At 28.1% G+C, this 17,518-nt stretch overlaps 3 protein-coding genes across 24 annotated transcripts in view; 1 reads left to right on the forward strand and 2 right to left on the reverse strand.

Moving 5' to 3' along the window:
- Positions 1–9,679, reverse strand: part of LOC107999693 (TGF-beta receptor type-1) — a 49,559-nt gene extending 39,880 nt beyond the window's left edge. For 20 of the 21 annotated variants that reach the window (XM_062076726.1, XM_062076721.1, XM_028667567.2 and 17 more), the window contains exon 1: positions 8,220–9,679. In XM_062076726.1, coding sequence (XP_061932710.1) covers positions 8,220–8,304 — 85 coding nt within the window. In that variant the 5' untranslated portion in view covers positions 8,305–9,679. The remainder of the gene's footprint in view (positions 1–8,219) is intronic. The other variant, XM_062076729.1, reaches the window with a different exon arrangement.
- Positions 9,680–9,776: 97 nt separating this feature from the next.
- On the reverse strand, positions 9,777–15,036 carry LOC107999728 (UDP-glucose 6-dehydrogenase). 2 transcript variants are annotated; one of them, XM_017059739.3, is made up of 6 exons: positions 14,720–15,036; positions 13,466–13,942; positions 12,275–12,472; positions 11,560–12,006; positions 11,323–11,478; positions 9,777–11,242 (listed from the first exon to the last, which is right to left on the reverse strand). In XM_017059739.3, exons 2-6 carry the CDS (start codon positions 13,925–13,927, stop codon positions 11,066–11,068), a joined length of 1,440 nt encoding a protein of 479 aa, XP_016915228.1. In that variant the 5' UTR covers positions 13,928–13,942; positions 14,720–15,036; the 3' UTR covers positions 9,777–11,065. The 2 variants fall into 2 exon arrangements, with proteins under 2 accessions (XP_016915228.1, XP_016915229.1); XM_017059740.3 differs by having other exon boundaries at positions 13,466–13,957; positions 14,720–15,032.
- A 444-nt stretch (positions 15,037–15,480) lies between these two features.
- LOC107999723 (large ribosomal subunit protein eL8) lies at positions 15,481–17,431 on the forward strand. Its single transcript, XM_017059731.3, has 6 exons — positions 15,481–15,647; positions 15,993–16,107; positions 16,195–16,344; positions 16,430–16,650; positions 16,856–16,978; positions 17,191–17,431. Exons 1-6 carry the CDS (start codon positions 15,633–15,635, stop codon positions 17,371–17,373), a joined length of 807 nt encoding a protein of 268 aa, XP_016915220.1. The 5' UTR covers positions 15,481–15,632; the 3' UTR covers positions 17,374–17,431.
- Positions 17,432–17,518: the final 87 nt, after the last annotated feature.

The raw sequence follows: 17,518 nt of genomic DNA on the forward strand, positions 1-17,518 counted from the left end.
AATTACCTTCCGGAGATTAACGCTGGAGGAATTGTTGGCCAAGCAATAATGCTGTAACGAGACCTGTTCACCGTGTAATTTATTCGATAGCGGAGATTCGTGATTGGCTGCGTAGCCATCGCGCGATTTGTATTTACGATTCAACAGTATGGCATAGAGGACTGATCTCGAATTCTACATTCATGAGACCGGATACATGCGTGAATATCTGCTACAGTACGCTAGAGGACGCTACGTTACTTTGATGCACATTGTTGTAAGCCAATAATGGAAAAGAGAAAAATTATCGAGAAATTGAAGTGGAAAAAAAAAAACACGATTTTCATATATATTAATTCATATTTTAATTAGAGCAACATTTATATAATAATTGATTTAAGTTCATTTGCCGTTTTTTTTGTATAATTACATTTATAGGACATAATCAAAAATTTTACAATCTATTCCTGATATATAAAATGACTTCAATTATTCACTTGATTTATCTAATTATTTAAATAATTATTCAAAATTGATTTTTTTCACGAAATTTTGATTTCTTAGTATATATAGCTTTTTTTAAAATTTATTTAGGTTAAGCACGATTTATCGAGAGTAAATCAAGGGTTCGAAAGTTATTCGCAACAGATGAATTTTTAGTGAAAAATTTCGAACCATTGAATACATAATAGTTTTTCATTTCAAATTTGATTCTGTATATTCCTTAATTATTACGAATTATACAATGTTACGTTTTGAAATATTACATTAACATTTCTTTTAATCATGTCATAAATAATTAGATTTCTAAATATTTATGCATTTATAGGAAATCGAAACTTGTAAATTAACACAAGAAAATTGTATCAGATCGTTTAAAAATAAAATTGTTACACAATAGCTATAAATTTTAACTTTATGTTTATCATATATTTAATAGATATCGCATTAAAGTTCAATAATTGCATGTTTATTCTTTTGCATTTATATAAATATTTTTATTTTCAATCTGTCGATATGGCAATACTGATAAAATACTGCAAATTCATGCAATTCTATCAAATGTGTTTACTATTTCGACAGAGAAAATTCAAAATATTGAACATACTTTTTTCTAAAAATAGAATTATAATACATGTAATAGAAAAAATTGACGATTTTAATTTTTATGAAACAGAAAATCTTTTATATATATAATTTTAAAATCGGAAAAAAAAACAGATTTTGAAAGCAATAAAATTAATTTTTATCGAATAAAAAAAATTCTAATTTAAGAATTAATTTACAAAATCAGTTCTAAAATGACCAATTGAATAAAATTGGTATGATAAATGGTTGAACGTGTTTAGATAAGTTACAGCAAGATCGTTATTTTCTTAAAATTAAGTAGACTAGTTCCGTAATCGTGGAGTATGTTACCAGACTGCTTACAAACTACATTAAGCGTAATGGTTCCGTATTCACGGTTTTAGCTACGCCAGTCTGCTTACAAATTGCGGTAAACATGTCCGAAACTTTCCTTCCCCGGGTGTTTTTTTAGTTTCTCCATAAAAAAAAAAAAAAAAAACTATGTTTCTTACAAATCCCTCGCCAAAATAAACGATTAAATTCCAATACGAAAAATGTCAAGTGGCAATAAAATATCTTAGAAACAAATTCTAAATGTTCAGAAGATTTTAATAAAATTTAAGGTGATAAATGAGGTGTTTTTATTACTTGTAAGTATGAAAAAAAAATCCAAGAAATATATAGATTAAATTATAATTAAAATATAATAGTTGGATTAGGTTAGGTTAGGTTAAAAATATTTTACGTTTAAAATTTATATTATTTCATTTTCATAATTGAAGTGTCTTATATTATTCATATGAAAAAGGGAAAATATAATAATACAATTTAGGTTACGTTAATTTTACAATAAACTATCTTTATATATTCGGTATGGAAGAATGATATAAATGTTTTATGCAAAAACTAATTACATTTCGGGTTAGGTTATGTTAGTGTAATGTATGTGATGATTGATAGATTGAAGACATGGATTTAATTGTTAATTATAGTCATAACTTCGTTAATTATAAAATTGATGCAAATATTTAGACAATTGTGGCCTGCCGGATTACATATCATCTAACCTAAATGAAATATAAAAAAAAGAATTTTGTTTTCTAATCTTCTAAAAAATTAATAATCAAAACTTGAAAAATTTATATTAAAAATAATTATTTTATTCATATTTTTTTTAAGAAAAATATAATTTTGTATCTATAAAAAGTTAAAATAATTTCTAATCGTACATTCATTACGTAATATTCTTCCAACCAAGGGCCAATTTTGTTTAGGTAAGCTCTCAACGTCATCCTCTTAAAACTAGGCAAACTAGCGCCATAATCAAACCTGTAAGCATACCATCAGACTTGCCCTTGGATTGGATTAAGCTCGTTCATAAGTATCCCAAATGTCCTTTATTTACATTAAAAGACACAAGCTTCTCATTCCCAGAACTTCCTTGATAATGTTCTCTCTCTCTCTCTTTCCCTCCCCTTCCCCTTCCTCGAGAGATCAAACTTTCATACATAAACGAAAATTGTATTAATTCGGTTAGAAAGTTAAATTCTGACTTGAATTTGAATAATCGTTTCTCAAAATCGATAAATAATACTCGATATAATTTTTTTATTCCAATATTAATTATAATAGAAATATTTATACTAATAAAATTTGTTAGTAGCCTGGTCATCGAAATAAATTCACATGGAAAACTTTCACTTTCCTAATCAGATTATCAGTAAAACATATCGTTCTTGATAATTGAAATATTGTATTTGATATTTGATTTAAATAACATGTATGTATATAGTAATTAATTTTTTTATTATTGATCGTTTTTCAAGCGCTTAATCACTATTGATCATTAATTGGAATATATTTGCATGTAAATAACATAATATATCTTTAATTATTTTTCAAGTCAATTAAAATAAAAATTAATATCATCGTATAATTAAAATATTGCAATGATTATACAAAAAATTATTTTATCATCCATAATGAAGCTATAATGAATATAAAAGAGAAAAAAAAACAGACTTGATTTAAACAGACTAAAAGTGTAGTATCAATAATTAAGTAATCATTGAATGATATTACTTTGTATGTTTACAACAATGTATATATCGAATCGTTGACTATTTATATTATGATGAATTCAAATGTTAACGTATTTTAAATAATCATAATAAAATTTTATATTCATATAACATTGGCTTTATTTAAACCTATCAGAAGATAGTTGATAAATCATATTTAATCGATCGTCACTTGTTTAATAAACGAATAATTTAAAATTATCATTTTATCATTTTCCTTCCATTGTATTCAATTTCACAAATAAAATAACACGTCCATGGATTTTGTCCGTCACTGATGCTTAGAGACTCGTTAAGGTCGTTGCCGCGATGCCAACAGCCTTTTTTCCGACCTACGACCGTTTTATCTCTGCTCTCCGTGAACGTTAATAGTCTCAAGTATTCGCGGAATAACAATATGCTCCAACGACCGCCACAAATTCGATTTCGTTGCTGACCACCGTCCACATTTCTGCGTGAAAACTGGCCGAATAATCTGACAATTTATACACGAGGCAATGGAAATACAACGTTTCGAATTCCGATGATCCCATTCGAGATATCGAGGCCGTGAATTTGTCGTGAATTGAATTTTTTAAATAACTGGTGATTATAAAAATAAATATTGTCAAAAACTTTATAGTATTAAGAAAAGAGAATAGCGAATAATACGTAGAAACGAAACTTGATATTTTTCTGTGTATAGCGTATAATCTTGAACCTAACCTCTAAAAGTTTCTTCCTTCGAATGTATCTCGAATTTGTATACATAAATTGAATTTTTTTCACACTTATTATTTCGTAGATTTGAGAAAAGAAAATATAAGAAATGATATATCGAAAAAAAATTTAATTATATTTTTTAATGTATATCAGATAATCGTAGACCTATCGAAGCGAGACTTAATATTTTTTTTTCCATATAAATTATGTAATCTTGGATTTAATTTCTAAGAGTAATTCCACGTATATATAGTATTATTCTACATTATTATTAAGTTATATATTGTATCGTTGGAATGTGTGAAAGGACATATAGTTCTCAAGGACGGCAAACTCTGAAAAATAAATAACTAGAAAGATAACTAGCCCTCAAAGGATATCTAATTTCTGTTTGTAGCTCCGCGTTCTCTAACTTTTTTTGGAAATTTAGAATTCGATCAGAAATGAGGAATCATCGATGTCTTTTAACCTCGAAATAGTTCAAGGATCATAGTTGACCAGAACTCTTGACCTCATGATGATTCAATGAACTTGTTCGGATTATCAAGGCCCTTTAATCTCTCGAGAGATAGTTCGAGGCGTGCTTTATAGGTTTCGGATCAATGTTGACGAACGTTTCTTGATCTTGTAATCGTTTAAGATAAATTCGACGAGCTTGAATCACCAAGAGATAAAGATAATTAACAAATGTTTTCAATCTCGAGATAATTGGAAATATATTTTACGATTTAAAACGTTTATTCTGAACAATTTATTTATTTAGTTATTTTTTAAATTAATATTATAATAAATCTTTACTTTCTATTCCCATAGTTTTATTATAATTTTACTACAAAATAGTTTTAAAAACATTTAATTGAATATCAAGATGTTAAAAAAAATTTACAAAAAGATAAGAGTCATCGCTTATCACGAGAAGAGTTGCTTAGGCGATAAGAGCTTTAAAATATCGAAGCGCGAGGCTGCAATAAACGTAGCGCGAAATTTAAAACGGTATTCAAGCGCCGTGATAAAATAATATCGATTTATGTTTATTGTGCTGTCTTCGTTCGTATCTCTCATATTCCGACGATATCTACGAAATATTGGAATAAAATTTAAAATTGCAAAATGATTACAAAATTGTAACGTCTTATGATCAGAACAATTAGTTGGATTAAAATTAACAAATTAGAATATTTATATGATATTCAAATATTTTCTGATTTAAAAAATTATCACATTTAAAATCAAAAATTTATTTGAATTTAAAATAGAAAAAATTCGAAACTTGATGATTTCGAATAAAAAAAAACTCTTTTAAAATATACAAAATAAATTATTGGAATTCCAGAAATCATATATAAAATATTCGAGTGAATGTAAAATTTAAAATTGTACGAAACGATTTAGAATTTTAATATGCCAATCAGAACAATTAATTAAATTAGAATTAATTATAAAACATTAATGACATTAAATTAAAAAAATTTAAATATTTGAATACTTTCTAATTTAAAAAATAATTACATTAGAAATCCTATATTAAAAATTTAGAATATTTCTGATAAAATAAAATAATAATTTAAAGAAAAATCAATCGAGTCTCTCAAATCACGCAAAATAATCGCACAATTACATTTCGGAAATAATATTGAGAAACCAAGAAGAACTACATCAGCATAATCGATTGAAATTAAAATTATTCTCCAACTTAAAAAATATTCTTAAAAAATAACTCTCGATATAAAATCACGAATATTCCAACCCAACAATTTTTCCAAAGAAAATATATCTGAAGAAGGTCAACAGGATATTGAAAAAAGAAAAGAAAAAAAAAGAAAAAAAATAGGATGAAATTGATCGTAAAGTATCTTAATTAAGCATCGACGAAGCGGTGAGATAAGAGGCCACGGTGCGGCTAAGAATGTGTTTATAATAATAACTTGATGGCAGAAACAGGCTGCTAGCCCGAGGTGGTTCGACGGTTGAGAAATCAATCATTTGCATACACATGCGTGCCATCCATTTACGCGAAAGATTACGTATCGTCTTGTGAAGACGATTGGATTTCAAAATCGCAAGATACTGGCTTATCGACAGCTTCGTAGTTATGAAAATAACTATGCGGTAAAAATAATTATGGCGATCGTTTACGAATTGAAATACGGAAGATTTGCGAGATAACATGAATTCTTTTTCTCGTACGAATATTCCATTACTTTGAAATATTTTCGATTCGATTCGTCGAGATGGAAAATTTTTTCTCACTTTTCTGAATATCCGTTTATTTGAAATTTGTTTATCCTAATAGATTTTTTCTTTTAACTTGACTTTAATTATTATTTAAATACTTCTTAATAAAACAATTATTCGGAAAATAATTTATATATAATTTAAATTTATTTTTTATGTTGAAAAAAAACGGCTATAATGATTATATTGTATCTACAATGTATCAATTAGTTATATTAAAATAATATGGCAAAATATCTTTTACATCTTTTGTAACAAAGTTATCGTATATTTTGATCATTAGATATTATTAAATCTCGTCGATATAGATAAATCAATAAATATAAATTTATTTTTTAATATTTAATTATATTTATATATTTTATTTATTTTTTAATAATAATTTTATTTCTATAATTATGAGATATAATCATACTGCTTTACTTACCTAAGAAAATAAGAAAATAAATGTTTTATCATTCAATAATGCTCAGTTAAGTGATTAAATGCTTTTAATAAGGAAAAATACTCGTTAACTGGTTATACTAGTGTATAATAATAATAAATGTGAAATAACGTGCAAAATCATACTGAATAGAAATGACGATCAAAATAATTAAGGAATCATTGTATTCGAATTATTTAAACGAAAATAATATTGTATTCATTGGAAACATACTTAAAGCAGTATTTAGAAACTAATTTACATATCAATTAAATTTATTTAAATATAGTTCTCTATTATTTAATGAATTCGAACTTTTCACGATGCACGTAAAATAATTGCAAGATTGTGAAATAGTAAGAATGTTATGCTAAGAACGATGAATCGTTCATATTATTGAATAATTACAAAGAAAGCAATTTTTTTGCAAAAAGTAATTAAATTCTTAATAGTGATGTAAAAAAAATTTATCATTATATTTGTATTAATCATAATTATTAAATAAATTTTCTATCATTTATTTAAAATAACAAATACGAGGTAATATATATAAATAATATAAATAATGTTCAAATGTTAATGCAATAATGTTAAAAATAAATTAATAAAATATCGGATAGTTTAAAAATGAGTTTAACATAATAACGTTTGAATCGAATATTCATATATTGAAATAATGCAACAATAGAGTTTATCTAAATTATATGCGCACATTATCAACTATTTCATAATTAGGAAATTTACATAAAAATAAGTAGATTTTCAAACACCAATATTCATTATAAACTTTATAAATACTGCGCTTTCTTTTATAAAATTATTTAGCGTTCGTGTCACAAACCACGTGACAAATCACATTTACGTATAATTGTCATTTAAACGTTGCGACATTAGATACGTTTGTTTCCAATGTGAGCAATAAAATCAATCGTATAAATCCTCTAATTATTTCGAGCGATTTATTTACCGCAAAGATATAACAATTATCGATTCAATAAATACCTGTGTGTTCATTAATCAGATCATTAATCGATAATTATATTAATTAAGTATGCTACAGAAGCTTACAAATAACAATAATAGAAACAACGATTAAAAATTCTGATCTATTTATTAATTTTAATTCTGGTTTAAATATTAATCTTCAATTGTTTTTTCTGTCAATTTAATTTTAATTTCAAAAAATCAATCTAAATTTTACTAAAACATGTACATGTTTTTTATAATTATAAAATATAAATTTTGATTATAATGTTTAGCAACATCAATGTTAAATTAAACGTAAGAGCTAATCGACAAGGATATGTTAAGAATATGTGAAAGAAAAGGAAGACTAACACATATGCAAGCAATAACGCTGAAAAAAGAAATCTTTGTATCAATTGTTTGCGAGATAGAGAGAACCTATATAGTTTGCGCCGATTATATCCTTCCGCATACTCGACGAACCTCGTAGAATAAGATTAATCGGCCCTTCTGTATAAACGTATAGTACCGCGTTGCTTACGCAACGTTACGCGGTTCGGAAAGTAAAAGAAAGAGAGAAAGAGCGGGAACAACAATCGGAGACAGAAGGTAGAAAGAATGACAGGCAGGTGGACGGATACGGATGGGAAAGAAAATCAACTCGCGAAAAGAAGATAGAAAGGGATAGAGAATATAAGAGAGAAGTAATAAGAGAGAATGAATGAGCGAGAAAGAAATTGACGGGTAATAGAAGCATTACATACCGTCCACAAGGCATGACGTGTGGAATAAACAGAGGAGCGCCAGAGCGAGAAAACTCGCTATGCCGCCGTCGCACGCGCCTCTCATCTTCCTCCAACTTTTCGTCTCGTGATCGTCGTGGTCGTCGTTGTCGTCCCGTTGTCCACGGCCTCACTGTTCTCTCGCGAAAAAAATAATTTTCGCGAAAGTGGCCGTAGCTCAATGGCGACGACAGTAAACGGCGGCACGAGGATCGCGATCGACGTAGCCACGGCGGTGTCTCGATGCCCGGAATATCATCTTCTTGTCGACGTGGGGCTAAGGCGAAGTTCCCCGTCGACGGAACACTTGTCACCGTTGATCGCCGCTCGCTCTCATGCGAGCACACACGCGTGCACAAACGGAACGCACAGTGGTTCTTCGTTACTCGCTTCTCGTGTTGTTTTCCCTTCGTTTCTCCTCGCGTCCCGCTCTCATCTCGTAACTCGTGGTATTCGCGCTAACGAGGTCCCTCCTTTTTCTCTTTTTTATCTCCCTCTCTCTTTCTGTTATTTGTCGTTTTCACGTTTAGCACGTCAATGATTGAACACAAACTACACAATTTACACCACGAACAATCGACGGAAACGAAAGGTTATTTTTTTTTTTATGTTCGGTTACTTTACACGAAGAGCCTTGTTGCCCCTCGTCGTCTACGCCGCGCAAGGCAAGCCGCCATTTTCCTACTGTGCTGATAGGCCCGGCCTATTATCCCTCTTGGCCAACAGAAAGAGAGGTTTCGCACGACAAGGAAAAAAGCAACAGCGAACGAAATGATTCACTGACAATTCGATGAATGGTTCGATCTCGCGCGAATCACGCGGCACCAACTCTTTGACATCATCGTTCAGCTTGTTAACGTAACCTCTAGAGTACTGTCACGCGGACCACTCACGAATTTTCACGGCAAACGCAGAGCGACTCGTGCTGTTGCTACTGCTGCCGCTACTGCCGTCACCACCGCTGCTGCTGCCTCTGTTCCTGCAACCGGTAGTTCGTTCAGCGGCGCCATCGCTCTTCTGTGGCAGGGCTGTAAGTATCAGTATCGATACTATGAATTTTGAAATTTTTTTTTTAATTTGTAAGTTTTAACAAGTGCTTTTTATATTATATATGTATTTAAATCATAATTTAATTTTATAATAAATTATTAATTTACAGAAAATAATAGCATAAATTTAAAAATATTCTCGTTATAGTTATATTTTTAATCTTTTACAGATTTATAATAATTTGAAATTTATATTCTATACAAAAATATTATAATATCAATAATATATTAATATTAATTACTGTGTAAAAGAAATTTCAAAATCAAATAAAATTTTTTTCATTCATTTGTAGATATAAAATACCGAAATATTTATTTAAAGATAATAAAATATTTTACTTTAGGAATATCAAAGGAATATACTATATACATACAAACATAAACGAACAATATCAAATTAAAAAATTTTCTATCAAATTTATTTATAATCTTATATATATAATTATAAAAGTAAAGGTATTGTTATTTGGAATAAATGAATACTAAATTATTTGCTTATATCACTTTCTTATAATTACATACAATGAAAATAGTTTTTGTAAAATTATTTTGAATATTTTAATTTGCTAATTTCCTAATTTTTTTTTTTTATAAATGGCATTATCATACAGAACATTTTGATATCATATATCAAATATATGTATATTTAGTATATGATGTAATATACTAAATATAACATTGATATTATTGCTTATTTTTTTCCTTTTCTTTCTAATGTTACTATTACAAAAAAATTATTTAACATTATAACATTACAATATACTTATAATTTTTGTAACAAAGCAAAAAAACAATTTTTATAACTTCATTGCATTTTTAAAAATAATAGTATCATTCAGAATGAATCATTTATATCACTTGTATCACTTATAAATACTTCTAAATATCATATAAAGAAAATACATAATATACATTTAAAATCGTGTAAGACTATAGGAAAAGTTTTCCAAAAATGCAATAAAGGAATACAAAAAGATAAAATTATAATAATGTTATACATAATTAAAAATATGCTTTTAAAGTAGGGGTTGAAAACGAGGAATCAAAATTATCCATAATTGGAGTTGTTTCAACCTCTATTTTTGAATTAAAATATAACATATCACAATAATGTATTAGTATCAAAGAGTTCATTTGCAGTACTTTTTCATACGTAATATATATTGCACAAAAAACCAAAGATAATCTATTTCATTTTTTTAAAATAGTATTATTTACTATATATCCCATAAATGCCCGTAATCGATAAATTCACAATAATATTTGCAGCATTAATAAAAAGTGATAAAAATAATACTACATTGCGTATCGTCAATTAATGCGATAATTATAACATACTTAATATACGATATTAACTGCATATCAAATTATGTAAGAAATATATATAAATATTTGATTCAACTGATATTATTGATTATTACAAAAGTCACGACATAGCAATATTGTATCGTGCACGATACGTGTTTTCAAAACAGTGTATTTGTTTCCGATTTTTAATTTTAAATCTCGTTGAAAAAAAATTTAATCTTTTAAAATCTTGTAAACCTATATTTTCACAAATTTGAAAAAATTAATTTATTATTTTACAACGTCTTTAAAATAAAAAAAATACTTTAAGCTAAAGCAAACTTATCATTAATAAAAGTTCATAAATTTTAGAAATCTAATTTATATCATTCACAAGATTTTAAAGACATTTATGAATTTATATAATTAAAACATACATGAAATTAAACATTTTTCGTTCTCTTTTCTTTATGATAACCTATGTAAACATTATTATATCTGAGTTTGACTTCCCCACGCTCTCGAAAGCACCGTTCTCGTAATTCTCTTACCAATAGTCTGCACGATGAAACCGATTTTTTGCAACTTGCCATGATCTAAAATTTTTCTTCCATCAAAAATGTATGCAGGTTTCATCATGTTAATGTAAATTCGTTTATAATCCAGCTCCTGAATAAAAAAAATCAAAATAATTAATGGCTCAAAATTACCTTTAAAGCTTTATACGAATAATACAAATTGTTACTAACCACAAACTCATCCCACTCGGTACATAGGACAATAGCGTGTGTACCTTTCGTAGCGCTATAAGCATCTTTGTAAATACCAATTCTACTTTTTACGTGTTCCGGGTCGTTTGTTACGCTTGGATGCGTCAAATCCTCGATAATTTGACTTTCTTCGACCTTGAGTGAAGAAGAGAAAGATAAAAAAAACGAAAATTATTATACACGATCACACTTTACATCTATATTGACAAGATTCACCTTGGGATCGTATATGTGAAGCATAGCGCCCTCGTCCAACAGGGTCTTAGCAACGTGAATGGCCGGTGATTCACGCGTATCACCGGTATTTTTCTTGAAGGCGAAACCGAGCATCGAGATCCTCTTGTCCGTAACGGTATTGAACAAAGACTCGATTACTTTCGCTGAGAATCTGGATTTCTGGTACTCGTTCATGTCTATCACTTGTTGCCAATAAGCGGCAACCTCTGGTAGATTTAGACATTCGCAAATGTACACCAGATTAAGAATATCCTTTTGAAAGCACGAACCGCCGAATCCAACGGACGCGTGAAGAAACTTGGACCCTATTCGAGAGTCAAGGCCAACTGCCCGCGCAACCTCGGACACATCCGCGCCGGTCGCCTCACACACGGCCGACAGAGAATTTATGCTCGATATACGTTGTGCCAAGAAAGCATTGGCGGCCTGAAAACGCACAACGATTAATTTCGAATAATTGCGCAATTTCTCCGATCCGATAAATATTAATTTAAGAGAAAAGAAAAATTATTATAAATGAAAGATATTATACTTATACAGTTTGACGTGACGTTGAAAAATACGAAACGTGATATTATTTGGCAAACAAATTTTATACGTTAAAATTTTGTAAACAATGATATGATATCTATATCTGATCTATATAAAATATCTACAATATTTATTATAGCTATAATAAAATACTCTTTTTTACCAGTTTTGATAATTCCGAGCTCCAAGTGTTCGTCGTTAAAATATTCTTTCTTGGAATCCAATGCTCATAAACCTTGCACAATTCCTCGATAGCCGCCTGTCCTTCCGGCGAATCTTCGCCTCCGATTAAAACGCGATCTGCGTTCACCAGATCCTCAATGGCGGTTCCCTCCGCCAGGAATTCTGGATTCGATAAGATCTGAGAAATATAAAAATATAAACTTTCCTTTTTACCGTCGCTTTATACAGTATTGCATCGATGATGTCAAAAGACGCGCAACAAATAATAAAAAGACTGGTTAGTTGTGAAAGAAAGAAAGGTCATATGATGATATACGATGAGTGAGTAACAATTAAGATGTCTCGTATTGGCAGACATAAAACTTAATAGTTTATTGAATCGCGTAATTTCCAATAGTTCCGATAGTATTAATAATGTGTTAATAATAAATACAAGAAACACGAATAGCATCGCATCGAATCTTTCTAACGCTGAAAAAAAATTAAACGATCATTTTTGCGTTGAAGATTATCGTATATATCGAATTTTTGCATTTGAAATTTATGTATAAAAATAACTATATATATTTAAGAACGATATATTTAAGAATTATTCTCTTCGAGAACGTATTTATTTTTAATTATAATTTAATATTAAAAAAAAAAGAGAGATTAAATTATATTAGCATAATCTACAAATAGAAAGTAAAAAAAAATATTAATCAACATGCGGAAAAGATGCATCTGGTATGCGTCTAAAAATAGCTGGAAAGGGTACCGTGTAATACTCTATTACGAGCAAGGAGAAACTGTAAATTTTCTTTGCTCTTATTTCACGACGATATTGAGTCCATTATACTATCTATCTACTCAATCTTTACTTCTAGAATACACAACAGCATATCACAAGTCAGCCACGTGGCATTCGAGTCATTACTCTCACAAGACCATTAAATCTTCTCTACAGAGAGCAATGGGGGGAAAAAAAAAAAAAGAAATTACAAGGAAACCAATTTATGCTTCGACAAAGTGATCAATATTTTAGAACTTGAAATTGCATTTCGATTTCATGCAATTTTCGTTACGTAATGATAATCGTTTATTTCCGATAATCGACATTCGATCGATATATAAAATCGATCAATTGTAATTTCGTTGAATACGATTAAAATTTTCATAGCGGTACATTTACCTGACATGATACTCCTGGTTTATGATTGGCACGCAAAATATTCATTATACTTTCTGCAGCTCTTACTGGAACCGTGCTTTTTTCTACAACGATTTTATTCCCGGTCGCAATTTCCGCGATCATTCTAGCCGCGCTCTCGACGTACTTCAAATCAGCTGCTCTTCCTTTCCCATTGCCGAACGTTTTCGTTGGAGTATTTACTGAAATGAAGATTAGATCCGCTTCCTGGATCGCAGTTTCTATATCCGTGGAGAAGAACAAATTCTTGCCACGACATTTGCGCACCACTTCATCAAGACCTGGTTCGTATATCGGCAATTTCTCTGAATTCCATTGAGCAATTCTCTCTTTGCTCTTGTCCACCACGGTTACTTGAATTTCTGGACATTTCAGAGCAATCACACTACACGTTGGTCCACCCACATATCCAGCACCGATACCGCAAATTTTTCTGATAGTCATATTTGGTATTGGTACCTATCAATCACGCAACTATTGATCGTTATCTTCTTAAAGAAAAAATTTTGTTTTCGAAAAAAATGATAAAATTATTTAATATATATATATTTGAAATCGTTATCTAATACTGAAAATTGTAACGTAAGTAATAATGTATAATAAAACTCGCAAATAATTTTATAGATATCTGACGTATAGATCTTCTGAATTGAAAATTATATATATTCATATTGATAGTTAATCTAATTGAATAAATCAAAATTAAGTAAAAAAATATTTTTTTCATTTTACATTGCTTTCTTGTATTTAATTGTATTAAAAATGTAACATGAAAAATTATATAAAGAAATAAATGTACAAATAAATATAGAACATTTTATTACTGTTTTACCGATATATGAATTCAATTAAATTATAAAGGGCTTAAAAATTACATAATAATGTATTAAATAAAATTATTTTAAACATTTAATTCATTAATTTTTTAATTGTTTAATATACTATATTATAAATCATTATATTCATATAATTACTAATTCCAATAAAAATATTTTCTAATGATTCTACTATTACAATTTGTAATTAATATAAATTTAAAATAAAAAGTAAAAGATCAAGAAAGAATATATTTATCACGTTTTTGTCAGTAACCATTAACGAAATGCTACATTATGATTTCAACATTCGAAGTACTAATGATTTACTAGCTTGAAAACGATAGAATAAATGAATTTAGCTAGCAACAAGATTTAAAATAATATAAATTAATTTTATTTAATTTATTATTATTATTACCTGTAGCTACTGCTTCTAAATTTATATCGAAATAGAAAACGAGCGGCTTCCCAGAATCGACAGGACGGAAGAAAATATTACGATAAGTCGAGAATCACTATTCATTCAGTTCACGTACTGTCACGAACACATTAATAAACAAATGTTTTTTAGATTCCAAATATCAACGTTCATGACAGATACGTTTTATAAACGAATCGTCGACACATTAGGAACACTGACATAGCCGCTACGCGTTCTTTATAGAAAATACTCTCAACTGGAGACGCATAGGTCGCACGCGCGGTCTCTGTCGTTACATTCTCGTTGCTAATGAATTCACGCATGCGTGTTTCGACGTTTTCAACTTTCTACTGCATCTTTCAAATTCATAAAACTATTGAGATAAGCAAAACGTTTTTACTCTAAATAAAACGTAACTTTCTTTTCTTACAAAAAATTTATATTATGTTAATAATAATACATAACATAAATCCATACATTGTATCTATTTATTGACAATATTAATATATTTCTAATTAATTTAATAATTATTCATATATATATATTTTCTGTTTGATAAATAAAATAATGATTTATATTATATATAATATTTTAAATTGTAAAACAAATTCTAAAAATATAAAGTGAATTTCTTTTTAAAAAATTATTTGTAAATTATTTAAAATAATATTTTAGAAATAAATATTGAGATATACTTAGAAAATTCAAAAATAATCATTATGTTTCCTCTCTATATAAATTAGTATATCAAGATATTTGTCAAACGACATTGTGGTGGCGCTGATGATGGCGCTGCTATATGATTCTTTCTTTACGTTCTTGGCGGTCGTACTTTGCGTTGTGTTAAGCGAAGTACAAACTTTTATATCCTTTGTGATATAAAGGATCCGTTAAACTTTTTATTAAAACGATGGTTCAAAAAAAGGTAAATTTAATAAATTGCTAAATAAAAATAATATTTCCAACGATAATGTTTTATTATTCTGAATTTTAATGGTTAGAATTCAGCATGTTTTGGATATGCGATATTATTATAAATATGTTTCTCTTTTATACCTTTTATTATATTAGTTATTTATTTATTTTATTATTCAATATGACATAGATATATGAATTTTTTATATATGTGATTTTGTTGATATATATTTTCGTAGTAAAATTAACCATAATGTTTTGTATTGTGTTATTTTGTGTTTATGAAGATAATAAATGTGTAATAATATTTAGTAAGTGAAAAATATTAATATATATATTTTTGTAATATTTTTAGCCGAAGAAGAAGGTTGGAAAGAAAGTGGCAGCTGCACCACTTGCAGTTAAGAAGGTTGAACCCAAAAAACAAACCAATCCTTTATTTGAGAAACGTACTCGTAATTTCGGTATTGGTAAGTAAAGAAAATAAATAGATTAAATATATAATTTATTTATTATATGTTGTTAATTTATATTATTTGTAATAATTTGTTACTTAGGACAGGATATTCAACCTGCACGTGATCTTAGTCGCTTTGTGAAATGGCCCAAATACATTCGTATTCAAAGACAAAGGGCAGTATTACAAAAAAGGTTAAAAGTCCCACCTCCAATCAATCAATTCACACAAACATTAGATAAACAAACAGGTATATTTATCTTATATTTGTTATGTAAATAAACAAAAAATTTAGGAAAAATTGATAATTTAAATTAATTTATTTCATGTTATAGCAACACAATTATTTAAAATGTTGGAAAAGTATAGACCTGAATCTGCTGCTATGAAAAAAATGAGACTAAAAGCTAGAGCTGAACAAAAAGTTGCAAAGAAAGAAGATACACCAACAAAAAAACCTAATGTATTACGTAGTGGAACAAATACAGTAACTACACTTGTTGAACAAAAGAAAGCTCAACTTGTAGTAATTGCTCATGATGTTGATCCAATTGAGGTACGTATTTTTTCTTTTTCAAAATATTACAAATTTGATATTTTATCGTACAATTACAATGATGCTTGAATTTCTTCACCTGAAAATAAATTTAATATTAATTTTATTTAAAAGATGAAATGTTTTTCTGAGTAAAATGGTTCTATTCATGAAATATAAATCATTGCATTATTCTTATTCATTAATACATTATTTTTTATTTCAGATTGTTTTATTTTTGCCAGCTCTTTGTCGTAAAATGGGTGTACCTTATTGCATTATAAAAGGTAAATCACGATTGGGACGTCTTGTTAGGCGTAAAACTTGCACTGCTGTAGCTTTAGTACAGGTAAAATTTTTTTTATATTATTTTATATTATTTATATTATTTTTATACAAAATATAATTAATAACTTGAAATATGATGAATTTAAAAAGAGCCAATCCAATGATAATATTAATGATATAACTAAACAATAAATGTTACTGATATAATTTTATTAGTCCTTATTAAATTTTAAATTTGATTTACTTTTAGTAATACATTGTTTTTTATTTTAGGTGGATTCTGGCGATAGAGCAAACTTTGCAAAACTTGTTGAGGCTATTAAGACAAACTTCAATGATAGATATGATGAAATCCGACGTCATTGGGGTGGTGGTCTCTTAGGCAGCAAATCTGCTGCTAGAATAGCAAAGTTGGAAAAAGCTAAAGCAAAGGAACTTGCACAAAAACAGGGTTAACATCTACCTGTTTATTGAATACTATTTACTATGTACAATAATAAAATAAAAAACCGAGGTTTTTGTTGTTTTATATGATACAAGACCTTTGATTAATTTAGAAAATTAGGAAAATAAAAATTATTAATACAAAATAATATTAAAA

Source organism: Apis cerana, linkage group LG6 (genome assembly GCF_029169275.1).
Source record: "Apis cerana isolate GH-2021 linkage group LG6, AcerK_1.0, whole genome shotgun sequence".
Lineage (NCBI taxonomy): Eukaryota > Metazoa > Arthropoda > Insecta > Hymenoptera > Apidae > Apis > Apis cerana.

Coding starts and splice junctions, on each gene's coding strand:
- LOC107999728 (XM_017059739.3), bottom strand. CDS start 13,927: ATGACTATCAGAAAAATTTGCGGTATCGGTGCTGGATATGTGGGTGGA. Junction 11,479..11,559: donor TTCACATATACGATCCCAAG/GTGAATCTTGTC, acceptor TCTTCACTCAAG/GTCGAAGAAAGTCAAATTAT. Junction 11,243..11,322: donor CCGAGTGGGATGAGTTTGTG/GTTAGTAACAAT, acceptor TTTTTTATTCAG/GAGCTGGATTATAAACGAAT.
- LOC107999723 (XM_017059731.3), top strand. Junction 16,108..16,194: donor TACTCGTAATTTCGGTATTG/GTAAGTAAAGAA, acceptor TTTGTTACTTAG/GACAGGATATTCAACCTGCA. Junction 16,651..16,855: donor ATGATGTTGATCCAATTGAG/GTACGTATTTTT, acceptor TTTTTATTTCAG/ATTGTTTTATTTTTGCCAGC.